Source organism: Monopterus albus, unplaced genomic scaffold (genome assembly GCF_001952655.1).
Source record: "Monopterus albus unplaced genomic scaffold, M_albus_1.0 scaffold53.1, whole genome shotgun sequence".
Taxonomy (NCBI): domain Eukaryota; kingdom Metazoa; phylum Chordata; class Actinopteri; order Synbranchiformes; family Synbranchidae; genus Monopterus; species Monopterus albus.
The window spans coordinates 930,308-944,829 of NW_018127933.1; the positions used below are offsets into that span (position 1 = coordinate 930,308).

Below are 14,522 nucleotides of genomic sequence, written 5' to 3' on the forward strand. Positions count from 1 at the left end.
CTCTCTCTCTACCAAAGCATGAGTGTCACACATACAGTATTATGCCACAACATTACACACTTACCTCAGGCACTGGTGGTTGTGGGCCTGTAGGTCTGGTGGATGGGCCAGCAGCATCCTCCCCCTGAATCCTCCTCACGATTGCCGCAGAGTATGGTGTTCTTGGAACATGCTGCCTGGTCTGGATGTAGGGTGACACCAGGGCCTTTCCCAGCTCCTCCATGAACAGTCTTCTTCTCTGGAGCTTACCTGGTTTCCAGTGTGGGTTGACTCCCAGCCACAGGACAAAAGCATTGTATGCTGTGATGTCCAACATGTCATAGAAGATGACCTGGGGCCAGCGTAGTGTCCGTCTTTTGCAGGTGTAGGCAGCGACCAGCTTGTCCAGGTTGTCCACCCCTCCTTTTGTGGCGTTGTAGTCGAGGATAATCTGTGGTTTTGAGCCACAGATTGTGCCCTCGCGATAAAGTGTGCTCATCAGCAGCACATTCTTTGCCTTCCTTGGAACATATGAGACCAGGGTCGTGTCAGCCGTGTACATGAACAAGGAGGAATTTATAGGCCTGTCCTTTAGTCTGCAGCAGTTGTGGTGGGGCTCTGGCTTGTTTTTCCGGATCGTTCCCACCATGGTCAGCTTTCTCTTCAGCAGTTCCTGTCCCAGCTTGTAAGACGTAAAGAAGTTGTCACAGGTTATGTTGTGACCCTTCAGTTTTTCACAAAGGTCCAGGACAACTCTCATCGCGTGGTTACGCTCGGGGACTCCTCCCTCAGGTTTCCCGGTGTACACCTGGAGGTTCCATGCGTATGACGTCGCAGCATCGCAGGCAGCCCAGATCTTGATGCCATACCTAGACGGTTTAGATGGCATATATTGCCTGAATGGGCTGCGGCCCCTAAACGGCATCAGCTGCTCATCAACAGTGACATTAGGCCCGGGGTTGAAGAGCTGGGGGAGGCAGTGCACCCACTTGTCCCAAACCGTCCGGATGGCGGCAAGCTTGTCTGTCTGCCGTCGAGCTGCTCGGTGGTCTCTGTTATCGAACCGGAAAACCCTTGTAATTATTTGGAATCTGTCCAAGGACATTGTTGACCTGAATATTGCCCTTCCGTTTTCCGCTGACCACAGGGAATACAAGGACTCTCCATTGGATTTGAAGACTCCAGCCAGGTACAAAAGACCAAGGTAGGCGTACAGAAGTATCATGTCCATGACCTTCCACTTCTCTCTATATACACGCCTACCTTCGTGGTTTGTGCAGTCCAGGATGATTTGGAGGAACAAATCCGGCATTAGCACATGGAAAGCGGACTTGATGTCCGAGACATGGCTGATTGCCATTGTGGTTGGCCCTGGTTCCATGGTTATAACATTTGCTGCAAGGCGGGGTGGCTGCTTTGATGGGTAGAAAGACCATGAAACCTCCCTGGATTTCGACATGAAGACGTCTCCAGGAATTTCCTCCTCAACTGACGTTCTAGGAGCTGGCTCAGCCTGTAATAGTTTCAAAATAATAAATCACAATTACAATAAATTCTCCAACAGAGCACATTGTATCAAACAGACTGTATATTGCATGAGCGTAACTTGCTTCTCCCTGCTGCTCCACGCCTTCAGCCACGCGCTCGACTGACACAATTCCTTTAGTTTTTTTCTTCCTTTTCCCTCCTGAGGAAGGCTGAAATTACAGTAATGATAGCAAAGGTTACAAATGAGCAAGCTCTAAATATCACACACAGCACATTTTATCAAACAGACGGCGTATTGCACTGTTATATACTTACTTCTCCTCGCTGGGCTGATGGCGCTCCGTGCGAAACGGAGACTGGGCGAGCCCTTCCTCGACCCGAGGAAGGCTGAATCCACAGTAATGATAGCAGAGGTTACAAATGAGCAAGCTCTAAATATCTCACACAGCACATTTTATCAAACAGACAGCGTATTGCATTGGAATCAAAGTCTTACCTCTGTACTTGGAATGAAATCTACGTCAAAATTTTGTCATCGAAGTCACTTTCAGTTTCTGAAACCGCTGAGATGTGGTCCTCGGTTTCTGAAATCGACTCGTCTTCATCCCAATCAGAAACCTCGCTCTCCTCGAAGATCAGCTTCAGGGCCATGTCGGTGGAGAATCGGCGTGTCATACTGGCTGGTTCAGCGTACAGTACAGAAAGGAAGAAGGCATCCAGCTGTCCTGCTTTTATTCTCTGTGGCCAACACTTTGGGGGGCGTAGCCTTTCCATTGCAGCATAGGGCTGTGAAGGTGATGCAGATTGCATGGCCATAGTGACTGCGCCAGGTGAAACCATTCTCTGCAACTCGTGATGAGCTGTAATTACTCTGTTGTTGTGGCAGAGGGCTGAAGAGGTGACCATGCAGATGCAAATTGCATGTACCTTACTGATTGCGCCAGGTGAAACCATTCTCTGCAACTCGTGATGAGCTATAGTTACTGTCTCTTTGCATAGGAATTACCAACCTGTTTGTGTTTCAATTGGCACTCAAGCGGCTGGCTTCAAAGGGTTTACTGTGAGGCCAAGTGGCCTGTAGTATTGCAGGGCCTGTCAGACCTGAACAGCTCAAGTGTGACCTAAATGCCTTTGGGGGGCTTGCGGGCTTGCGGTGGTCCTGCATCAAAAATCTCTTCAGATTTGTGTTCTTCACACAAAATGAGGCAAGGGCTTCAAATTTCAGCTAAAATGTAAATGTAAAAATTTGCCCTTTACCTATGTTTTTGTCATATTTGGCTAAACGAAAAAATAAATTCACAAATGATGCAAGACTTTTCACACCAGGTCATTTTTATTTGACCCACACTCATTTCAACATATAGAAAACTTTGCCAAAAAACACAAGCTGAACAGCCAGTATGTACATATTTACACATATTTGCGCACACACACACACAGCCAGGCCACACTGAATGCAGCAATCCTATGCGCTGCAATCAGGGCAGGTTCTGTGTGTGTGCTCACTGCAGATGTATCTTTGGCACTTCGCGCATGTGTGTGGTGTCTTCCGCTCGGTCTTGGGTCCACACACTGCACACCTCTTCCTGCCTCCGCTAGTAACCTAGAAAAATGAAAAGATACGAAATTAGAATTTTCACTTAGTCTCTCTCTCTCTCTCTCCCTCCCTCCCAAAGCATGAGTGCATCTTCTTTGTCACCTTCACAGTCCTCAGCCAAAATGTAAATGCAATCGGAGTTGCAGAGAATGTTTGCATCTGTGTGCATGTCCTAGTGTTCTAGGAATATGCTGCCTGGTCTGGATGTAGAGTGTGTCACCAGGGCCTTTTCCAGTGCCTCCATAAAAAATCTTCTTCTCTGGAGCTTCTTCTGGTTCCAGCCCGGGTTGACTGCCGTCCACACCACAAAAGCGTTGTACGCCGAGATGTCCAGCATGTCAAAGAAGAGCACCAGTGGCCAGCGTAGTGTCCTCCTCTTGCAGCGGTATGCGGTCACCAGCTTGTCCAGGTTGTCCACCCCTCCTGTGGTGGCATTGTAGTCCAGGACAATCTGTGGTTTTTGGTCACAGATTGTCCCCTCCTGGTGCAGTGTGCTCAAGAACATAACATTCTTCCCCCGTCCCTGCTGCTCCGCGCTTTCAGCCACGCGCTCCACAGAAGGAATGTGCTTTGTCTTCCTTTTTCTTTTCCCGCAAGAGGATGGCTGAAAACACAGTAATGATAGTAAAAGTTACAAATGAGCTAGCTGTAACTAAAACATAGAGCGTTTTTTATCAAACAAACGGCGTATTGCACAATTATTTGGTGGTGGTCCTACATCACAAATGTCTTCAGATTTGTGTGCTTCACAAAATTATCAAGGGAATTTAAATTTCAGCCACACTCCAGCCAGGTAGAGCAGACCAAAGTACGCATACAGGAGGATCATGTCCACAATCTTCCACTGCTCTCCATAAACCCGTCGTCCCTCTCTGTTTGTGCAGTCCAGGACAATGTCCAGGACTGAGTCTGGCATTAGCTGGTGGAATGCAGACTTGATGTCAGAGACTCGGCTTATTGCCATTCGTGTTGGCCCAGGTTCCATGGTGATGACGTTAGCAGCAATTCTGGTTGGCTGTTTGGAGGGCTGAGAAGACCATGATATGGCCCCAGATTTCGCGATGAAGACGTCTCCTGGAGCTGGCTCAGCCTGTAATTGTTTCAAAATAATAAATCACAATTACAATAAGTTCTCAAACACAGCACATTTTATGCAACAGACTGTATATTGCATTGTAATAACTTACTTGTCCCTGCTGCTCCGCGCTTTCAGCCAGCTCCACAGAAGGAATGTGTTTTGTCTTTCTCTTCCTTTTCCCGCCTGAGGACGACTGAAAACACAGTAATGATAGTAAAAGTTACAAATGAGCAAGCTGTAACTACAACAGCGTTTTTTATGAAACAAACTGCGTATTGCATTGGAATCTAAGTCTTACCACAGTACTTGGAACAAAGTCTTGGTCCAAGATATCATCATCAAAGTCGCTTGGACTATCAGAAACCAGGGAGACGCGTCTGTGGAAATCCTGCGTGCCATTGCTGTTCAGCGTAGTCGAAAAAGAAAGGCGGCTTCTAGCTGTCCTGCTTTTATTCTCTGTGGCCAACGCCCTTGGGGGTGTTCAGCGTAGTCAAAAAAGAAAGGCGGCTTCTAGCTGTCCTGCTTTTATTCTCTGTGGCCAACGCCCTTGGGGGCGTAGCGTTTCCATGGTAGCAAAGGCATGTTATGGTGACAATGAAGATGCAAATGGCCCATATTGATAGGGCCAGGTGAAACCATGTGGTCGTTACTGTGGGATTATAGCCAGAGCAAATGAGATGCACACAGATGCAAACATTCTCTGCAACTCAGATTGCATTTACATTTTAGCAGAGGCATGTGAAGGTGACAATGAAGATGCAAATGTCATGGCCATATTGATAGCGCCAGGTGAAACCATTCTCTGCAACTGCAGATGCCCTGTAGTTACTCTGTACTTGTTGGGGGAGCATGGAGATGCTAATGGCATGGCCATAGTGATTGTGCCAGGTGCAAACTTTCTCTGCAACTCAGAATTTTCATATGAATTACCTACCTGTGACCGGCTGTGCCTTTACAGAGACGCGCCGCGCTGACGCACTGCTTCGCTCGTTTTCCGCGTTATTTTGGCTCACCCGACAGTAATGTTGTCCTCCAATTATGAAATTTATTCGTCTGCGTCAATTTCAGAATCTTCTCTCGCCTAAAAATCATTTCCAGGGCCGTCTGACAACTAATGTGCCTAACGCTTGAGCCCAAAAAAATGTTTAGAAATATTTTTTTTCTTTAAGTGAAAATTTTTTCCGAGTCAACGCTGACCCGAACAGAACACACAACCCTTGTGTTCTGTTCGGGTCTACTACACACTCCCTCTGTTCAGTTCATTTTGACCCGGAGCATCTTTATGGCTGTGTAACTCCACATAATCAAAGATGTTTTATTCTTAAACAGTGTAAAAACCTAGCACTGATCAAGAAATGTTAAAATTTGCCCTTTACCTTTTTTAGATTATACAACATCAGGCCTTGTGTTCTGTTTAGAATCACTATACACTACTTCTGTTAGTGACCCATTTTGGTTCATACAATTTAGTCTCGCACAGTTTCTATCCATCGTTGAAGTTTAAGTTATGTGCACAAAGTGGTTGTAGCAGACAGTTTTGTACATATTCAGGTTTTCGAAAACATTTAAACAGTGTTCATGTTGCTGATGATAGTCCAGCTGTTCATTTGTCCTCTAGTGAAGAGCCCGCTCATGTTGATCAGCAATGTTCTTCTTGTGTTGAATCTGATCCCCAAGTTGCTCCCATTGACTCAGTTGAGAGAAATGTGACCCATTCCAGAAGAGAGACTGTGGATAACCACTGTATGTGCCTCCATTGTGGCCAAATTACAGTGCAGTGGAGTGGCCAATAGCTTGGTATCATCAGTTGTTTCAGAGCTTGAGGAACTCACAATGGAACTCCATAGCCAAGTTCAGCTAATGTCTGCCATTCCTCCTAATAACCCTGCCAGGTCAGCAGTTGAAAATAGTTTAGGACATTTTGACAGCCCCTTTTCCTTTTTTAACACAGAAACTAAAAGAAATAAATATTTCATGGACAAATTTGGTGTAGTGGAGCCAGTAGAAGTTATGCTTGGCACGAGGTATGACATTAGGAGACAAAAAAAACTGGATTTTATGATCAGGTCCCAGTAAAAGATACGTTTGTCTATGTCCCAATATTGGAAACCCTAAAATTTATGTGTCGAAATGTAGATGTATGTAGACTGCTGACAGAGTTTCAAGCTAAACAGAAATCACATTTTGAGGACTTCTGTGATGGAAGTTTTTTCAAGAGTCATTCACTGTTCCCAAAACATCCCAGTGCTTTACAAATTCAGGTATATTATGATGAATTTGAGACTGCAAACCCTCTTGGTTCTAAACGTGGCGTACACAAGGTTGGTGCGCTTTATTTCATACTGAGAAATTACCACAAAAATTCAATTCAATGCTTATGAATATTCATTTGATAGCACTATTTCATGCTCAAGACTTAAAAAAATATGGCTTTGACCCCATTTTGGAACCGTTGATTCATGATGTGAAAATTCTGGAGACAGATGGAGTTGAACCACCCATATCCACAGGTAGAGTTTATGGGGCAATATGTCAAGTCGTTGGAGACAACTTGGGGATGCATTCAATACTTGGCTTCACAGAATCGTTTAGTGGCAATTACTTCTGCTGTCTGTTAACTGAAAAAGCAGATATCCAGTTTTTGTACAATGAGGATGATGTTACAGTTTTGCGTGATCGTAAAATTTATGAACAGCATTGCAGCGAGTTGGAATCTGACCCTCAACTTAAGTCAACACATGGACTAAAACGAAACTCGACACTCAACAGCTTGCAGTATTTTCATGTCTGCCATAATTACTCATTTGATGTAATGCATGACCTTGAAGGAGTTGCTCAATTTGAAATGAAACTGTTTGAATATCTTTCAGATAAGTTTGTTACACAGTGTGAGCTGCTCTCTAGAATATATTCATATGATTATGGGTATTTAGAGAGGGAAAAAAAATCGTCCTACTAAAGTGAATTTGGAGCACAGTGGAAATAGCATCGGTCTAAACTTTATCCAGAGCCTCTGTCTTATCAGAAACATTCCATTGCTGTTTGGTGATTTTGTACCCCCTGGTGATAAGAATTGGCATTTGCTCTTGCTCTTACTTCAAATTCTGAATCTGGTCTTTTCCACATGTATCACAGAAGGCACGACTGTTCTCCTGAAATACCTAATTATTGAGCACCATGAATTGTTTAAAGAATTATATCCACACAAGAACCTGTTACCCAAATGCTTTGAAATTCTACAGACCTTTTGATGTACAAATTCCATATGGGTCAGATGGTGAACATATTGTACCTTATTGTATGTTGGTTTAAGATGGTTGGTTGGCTGATTGTGTGATTTTTATTTTGTTGAAAATAAAAGGTTAAATTGATTTGAGTGTGTTAGCTGTTCTTTGTGAATGTATTTGAACAGAGTATAGAGAAAATTTAAATACCTTAATCTAGACCTGTGTGCACATTGTTTTAGTGTTAAAACAACTCCATTAGTTTTAAAATATTGACACACATAGTGTAGTTTTAACACCTAATAGGTGTAAAATGGAGCCTTTATGGAAAGAAGAACACACTAATGGTGTTAAATATGAACACAGTGTTTTTATAACACTCAATGAGTTTAAAAAAACAACACTTTTTAAAGTGTTAAATTAACTCGATTTAGTGTGGACCTATATAGACTCTGAAAAAGTGATTTCCACACTGCTAGTGTTAATTTAGCACTTTGATTGTTTTTGAGGTGTTTTGTGAGGTGTGCAGGTGTCACTGTTGTTTATCAGTAGAGATTGAGCTTAGGGGAATGAAAGCCTAAAAGAAAGCAAAAAAGGTTCATTGGACGAGGTCTGTATTTATGTTTTCTCATCTTTATCAAGATGTATTTCATTTCAGAAGAAAGCCAACGTGTTGTTTATCATTTGCAAGTATAATTGATAGTAATAGTTGATAACTGTGGCACCTGTATGGTGATATTTTTAACATGTATTCCCAGTTCATGCCCAATAATTACATCAAATGTAATCAATCAAATATTAACCTTGCATTATGCAGATTTTGAACACCCATCATCTGGAGCCTCACTTGCTCCACACCCTATCATGCACATATTAGTTCCATCTCTTCAACTGAATGCTTCTTTGTTTCGGTGTATACTACTATGCACCCACACACATATGCAGGTACTAGCTCAAAACAACTTGTATTATCAAATGTATGACTAAAATCCAGAGCAGTAATCCACGGAAAGCGGCGAGGAGCTAACTGAAGTAGTGTGTTCCCTTTTATCACGCTGATTCCTCCAAGAAATATCCAAGACCGTTCTGAAAGGCACAGCTTGTATTCTCTCCTCTCTCCTCTGTTGTTCATTTCACATCCTCTGTTCCCCTCAGTTATTTATGAACTTAAAAAAGCTCTTGCTATTTATACTTGAACAATAAACATACACTTACTGCCCACTTTATTAGGTATACCTGAACTACATACCCAATTTTATGTCCATTTTTGTCTACAAGAATATTTAATGTCTGATTCTGAGAGTGGTGTTAACTGTGTACATGATTGACAGCCGTGTCTGTTGGGTGTGACAGTGTGCTGATCCCTGCATCATTACATTTTCACCCACTTCACTCCCTTCATCCCCAGTTCTGTATTTATCTTACTTTTCATTCCACTGAGGCCATGTCTTAGTTTTCTTAACTTCCTGTCCTTTTGTTGTCCTCAGAAGTGTTTTATGACAGTTAGCTGTCCCACTGTTTCAGCCTAATCCTTCTCGTTCATTCCTTGTCACCATGGGAGTGCTACAGCTCTCCCTGCAGAGGACAGCAGATAGTCTTCAACAAACAGCTGTGGTAGGATACTGTAGCTGGCCTCTCTCCAGCCTTGTACTTGAGGAAGGATAGATAGAGAGGACAAGAGAGTGAAATGTGTAATTGTCAGAGCCAAGAAACACCAGGAGGTCTTCCAGTTTTCCAAAGTCATAAAATATAGCATTTGAGCTTCAACAAGACCGATTCACTTAATCTGTTCTTGTTGAGTTGTTGATGCTTGGATCTTTCTTTCCAACTGACTAAACATTCTTTCCACATGCTGGGCAATTTAAGGTTTCACTGATAAGATGATGGGCCTCAGGTGTGTCCAAGTCTAAAGCCAGATTCATTCTTCTACATCAGGGTATTGTATCCTGGAGGTACAGCCAGATCTGATGGGCACAAAAACATAGAGACCATGAGTACTGTTGATGGCTGCGCGTGTTTTCTTGTGTATGCTCTCCGTTCTGATTGAAATAGTGCTGCTTACTTTTAATATAAAGGCAACATTGCGTGAGATGAGGCAAAGCTCATTAATTCTGTTAGTAACTCTAGAGCTGGCTTTTGTGATCAACTGTTTGCATTGTGAATGTTTTTGTCTCCCTCTATCACAAAGTGAGGGACAGAACATAAACTTGGTTACTTTGTCAGTAAAGTAGCCTGGCATATTTGTATTTCATAATCATAAATTCATCTGTAGCAATAAATACATAACATGGCCTGGTGATACATGATGAATCCAACTAGTGTTGCAGTCATCATGTTAAAGCTACTAGAGTAGGACCACAGGAATTCCTTGACAGAGAGAGAGAAGAAGAAATCTGCTTTAGGCTGCAGCACTCGCACTGGATGGTGTCTTCCTTCAGCCACCTCCTCCTCTGTTCGTGGTTTGGACTTAGAAATTCAGGTAGCACACGCTGTAGCTCTTTCACTGGTCCTGAGGCTGTGCTGCTGGTTTTCGTATTCTGATACAGTGCACAGACAAGTGGTTTATATGGAATCTGTGGCAGTGCTGAGTATTAAACACACTTTATTTTCAGCTACTTGATACATCTTATTTGCTCTGTTTCATATCGACTGTGTAGAAAATTATCAAAAACATCTCTACATAAGAGGGGATGGATGTTTTACTGTGTGTTGAAAGCTGCACCGATTAGAATTCATGAGAAGCAGTTATTTCAGTCTGATATCACATGTACCCAGCATCCTTTGGTAACAACACATATCAACTTAAGTTCTTGTAAACATTACAAGTTTTGAACTTCTATTTGTTAGTTATGGCCTTTATGCCTCATTGATCTGAGCTTTTACATATTGAATACAAGTTCCAAAAACATAATTTCTGGATTATTTTGACTATAAGAAATAATCAGATGAAACATAGTATACAGTTTATGACAGACTACTTTGGATCAAAGTTACCAAGGACATTTGTTTTGAAGCCATTTAAAATTTTTATGCAGTCACGTAAAGTAACACCTGTTGTGTTCCTGGTCAAAAGTGACCAGGAGTATTTTATTTGTGTACAAAGTAAATTATCGCAAAACTACACTTGACAATTTCACAATATTCCAAGATGAATGTCTTAATACATTAAAGAACTAACAAGAACAAAAACATTACAATCTTCATCAGTCTCTTAGATGTGTTTTTGCACATTTTCAGAAAAAAAGCTGAAAACAAAATCAGGCTTCTAAACTTGGTGAAGTTCGTTAACTCAAACTTCAATGTTTTTTTTTTTTTTTTTTAGGGCACATGTTGGACAATATGTGTCGGTTGTTGCATATGTCTTGCAAATGTATGCATTGCACTTATGGCATGTTATGCTTGTTTTTATATCTCTTGGTGCACACAGATTGTACCTCTTCCTCATCACCTGTCTCTCTTGCAGCAAGTGATCTTGCTTCTCGGCCTTGTATCTCTGTCACCAGTGCTGCAGAGGCCGATGTTGAATGTGGGGTGCCAGCATGGCTTTCCTTAACTCCTTGAGGAATAGCCTCTTCTTGAAAGGTTTCCCCTGCTTCCATCCTGGATTCACCTCCATCCACACCACAAATGCATTGTAAGCCGACACATCTAAGATGTTGAAAAATAACACCATGGGCCAACGTGCTGTCTTCCTCTGACAAGAGCATGTACCAGTAACCTGCAAAAGTGCAAAAAGTAGATAAAATCATGAGTACATTCAAATGATGTCTCATGTTTTGCATGATGCATCAAGCCATTGTTTTAACTGATCACATGTAAAACATGTATCATCCAATGGATAGAACTGACTCAGTGTTGTTCATAAATATAATGTGCACTCCACCAAAACCAAGTCTTACTTTTATAGTGCAGTTCAAACAATCTGATGATAGAGAAGAAGTACATGAAAAATAAAAATCAACATACTGTGTCTTGTTAAGTTGTCATGTCTGGCTTTGTTCCTGTTGTAATCCAGGATGGCATTGGGTTTCTTGTCCTCCCTGGTGCTCACACCTGCATCCCTGTGCAGAGTTGTCATCAGGAGCACATTTTTTCTTTTCTTTGGACAGTAGGACACAAGAGTGTGAGTATCGGTGAAGGCACATCTGGAGGAAAAACGATCCCTGTCCTGGGTAGCAAGTAAGGCACTTTCCTCTTTTCTAGTACCAGTCCATGCCTGTTGACAATTCCAATTCTGCAAGGTGAAGTGGTTATAAGTGCTGAACCAGTGAAGCAAACGTAACAGATGAAGGCAATCAATGACAGTGTAAAGCTGGGGCAGGGGAGAGGGCAAGAGAGAGGAAATGGCCTCAAAATAAACACATACAACAGGAAGACAACCCAAACGCATGACAGCTGTTTATATTTGGATAAACACAAATATTTCCTGAATGCTGATTTGCTTGTGCAATATACCATTCTACTGTAATGACATATGTAGACAAACACATGAAAATAAAACGTGCCTGATTGGTTTATTAATATGGTTTGATCACCTTAAGTGTAAAAATCTCAATCTACATTTTTTGGTACTATGTGATGTAAATGTTATCTATAGGACCAGTATTTTTAAAGAATAACTTGAGAGATGAATGTTTTACATTGGTTTATCAATGTATTTTTATGTTTTCATTAAGGGTTTTTTCATTAACATTTTCTTTTTAGTAAAAAATGATGTTGACCCTGTCAGATCTTCATTTGGTCTTCAATATAACATTTATCCTCTTGTTGGTAATAAAATCTTTTATGTTTATTAATTCAAACAAAAGGTAAATATATCCGAGCTCCGCGGCCCATCTCTAAGGGTAAGTCCGGCTATCCTACGAAGGAAACTCATTTCGACCCGAGATACTTAAACTCCTTCACTTGGGGCAGCAGCTCTCTCCCACACTCCCGACCCAGGAGAAGCCCACTGTGGCCAGCAGTATTCTCACTAGATCAAGGTGGCTCCAGTTTTTCTTTTAATTGCACACTTGCAAAATTACAACAAACTCGCAGAGGATGCTTACAAAAATAACAGCATTGCCATCTTTGTGGATCAGAATGGACAAATAAAACATGGGAGTTGTACATAAAACAAAATTAAGAAAAAATTAAAAGCAGCACATGACAAACAAAGCAGATGGAGCAGCAAGATTTTCATTTAGAGGAGGCTTCAATTAAAACAAAACACACCAAGAAGCCAGAGATGGTAATCCAGGGCTTGTTATTAGCGAAGCAGTGCACAGTTCTGGCGGGAACAATAATGTCTGTACACAATTTGATGTGGTCGGTGATGCAGTTAGCGATTCTGAGTAGACATCCCACCAACTTCTAAGCACTTCGAAGCCTCAGTATACAGCCTACCAAGTTTATTTCTGAATATCATGTTTTATTTTAATAGGATCATAAACAGTAGAGAGAGCAGGAGACTCAGACAAAGCCTCAGGATTTCAAATAAGATCTTACTATAACTTACTATTCAATAGTGAAAAGGTAAGATTTTTGTTTGAGGCTTACTGCGCCTTCATAACAGAATGTGTCATTGTATTAGCAGCAGGAAACTGCAGACAAGCAGTCATTCAAGGACAACTGAAGTTGCAAAACTCTTGTAAACAATATTTAACTTGGGGGAAAAAAACTACAAACAATATCACACCAAAGCAACACAATATTGTACCACAAATGGACTAAATATTAATGCACTGCATCTACACAAACAATATGACATCATTATTGTGTGTGTATCTCAATCTGCCTTTATGTGTGTGTGTGCGTAGACATATCTCATCTGCTGGCACCCATGAAGACTTCTTCCTGGCCATTATATCAGAATGAAAAGTCATCACTCCTCTTGCCCTTCATAGATTTACTGCAGTGCCTTATGCATTTGACTGCATCGCTGTAATTTGTGGTGAGTGTCACAAGCCTGTTAAGGTCAGAGGACACACTGTGTTTGGTAAACTGAGACTGTGTGAAACACTTTAGGAGAACAACAACCCTACTGGACCTCAGCCTCCAGGGGAAGCAGCCTGAATACAGATTCATTTACTCATTTATAAAAGAGTCTGCCAAGCGAGTGAGTCATTTTTACTGTCACACAACACAGAGAAAAGACTATTCACTCACAGCAGCAGCAGCTCATACAGTAAGTTAATGGCAGTGCAACAGAGATGTCGTTCTTTCATCTGTTACTTATGTGTAGATAAATGTTTCCATCGCATACTGTTCAAGGAAACCGTACAACCTCATTACTTGTGTCATTCAGACAGTCCCATTCATCTTATTTGTAGGTCATTCACACTACAAATACAACTTAGATGTCTAATTGTGCCGACTGGCATTTTTCTAAATAAGTGTTTATTTCATAACATGAATTTCCTTGATTTTGCCCTTGCAATTCATAATATGCCCCCATGATGTCGCCCCTGCCTTTGTTTTCACTTCACTGAGTTCACAAGTGAAGCTCACTCAGGTGTGTGAGTTGGTTTTACACACACACGCGGTGCTGTCAAAAGTATAAAACTGAATTTTTCAATGGCCAAAGCTTAAAACATTACTGAACTAAATAAAGGCTGAATCACATGATGTACACATGTTGTACTGTAAAAATAATAAAATAAATAATATTCTTAGTATATTTTATATATTCAATTTTCTACATGGTTGGTATAATCTAGTTCAATAGTTATAAAACCTGGGTTCGGAATCATCATAGTTCAAGAGGTTATCAGATACAATGTCTGTTTTTTATTATTTATAATTTTTTTAAGTTTTCTTTTTAATATTCTCTTTTGAAATATTCAATATATCCACCTCCTGAGGGCTGTGAAAATTAATCATTGTTTTGGAAGTGATAAAAAAAGTCACTTCAAATGAGAACTTAAACTTTTGCTCTGTGTTACAGTTTATACAGTGCCATGCTTCTGAACCTGTCTAATACATGTAACGCTTTGTGACACACTAGGAGATCAGGGTTTACCCACATTGTAAAACATATTGGTGTTATAGACCACCTGCTCTGCAAGTCCTCTGCAGGAAAAGACTACAGTATTGCATCCAGTTTCTGCTTTGAAAGCCTTGTATGTTACCTTTTGACTTTTATGTGGAACCATGTTGTTTTTGTGCACTGATGTCC

At 41.3% G+C, this 14,522-nt stretch overlaps 2 protein-coding genes across 2 annotated transcripts in view; one reads left to right on the forward strand and one right to left on the reverse strand.

Annotated features, from left to right (window-relative positions):
- LOC109961261 (uncharacterized) overlaps positions 1 to 14,522 on the forward strand; it is a gene marked incomplete at its 5' end in the record, with an annotated part of 32,356 nt that overhangs the window by 14,334 nt on the left and 3,500 nt on the right.
- Positions 40 to 5,096, reverse strand: LOC109961274 (piggyBac transposable element-derived protein 4-like). Its single transcript, XM_020601962.1, has 2 exons — positions 5,077 to 5,096; positions 40 to 2,477 (listed from the first exon to the last, which is right to left on the reverse strand). The coding sequence occupies exon 2, from the start codon at positions 1,436 to 1,438 to the stop codon at positions 53 to 55; it is 1,386 nt and encodes a 461-aa protein (XP_020457618.1). The 5' UTR covers positions 1,439 to 2,477; positions 5,077 to 5,096; the 3' UTR covers positions 40 to 52.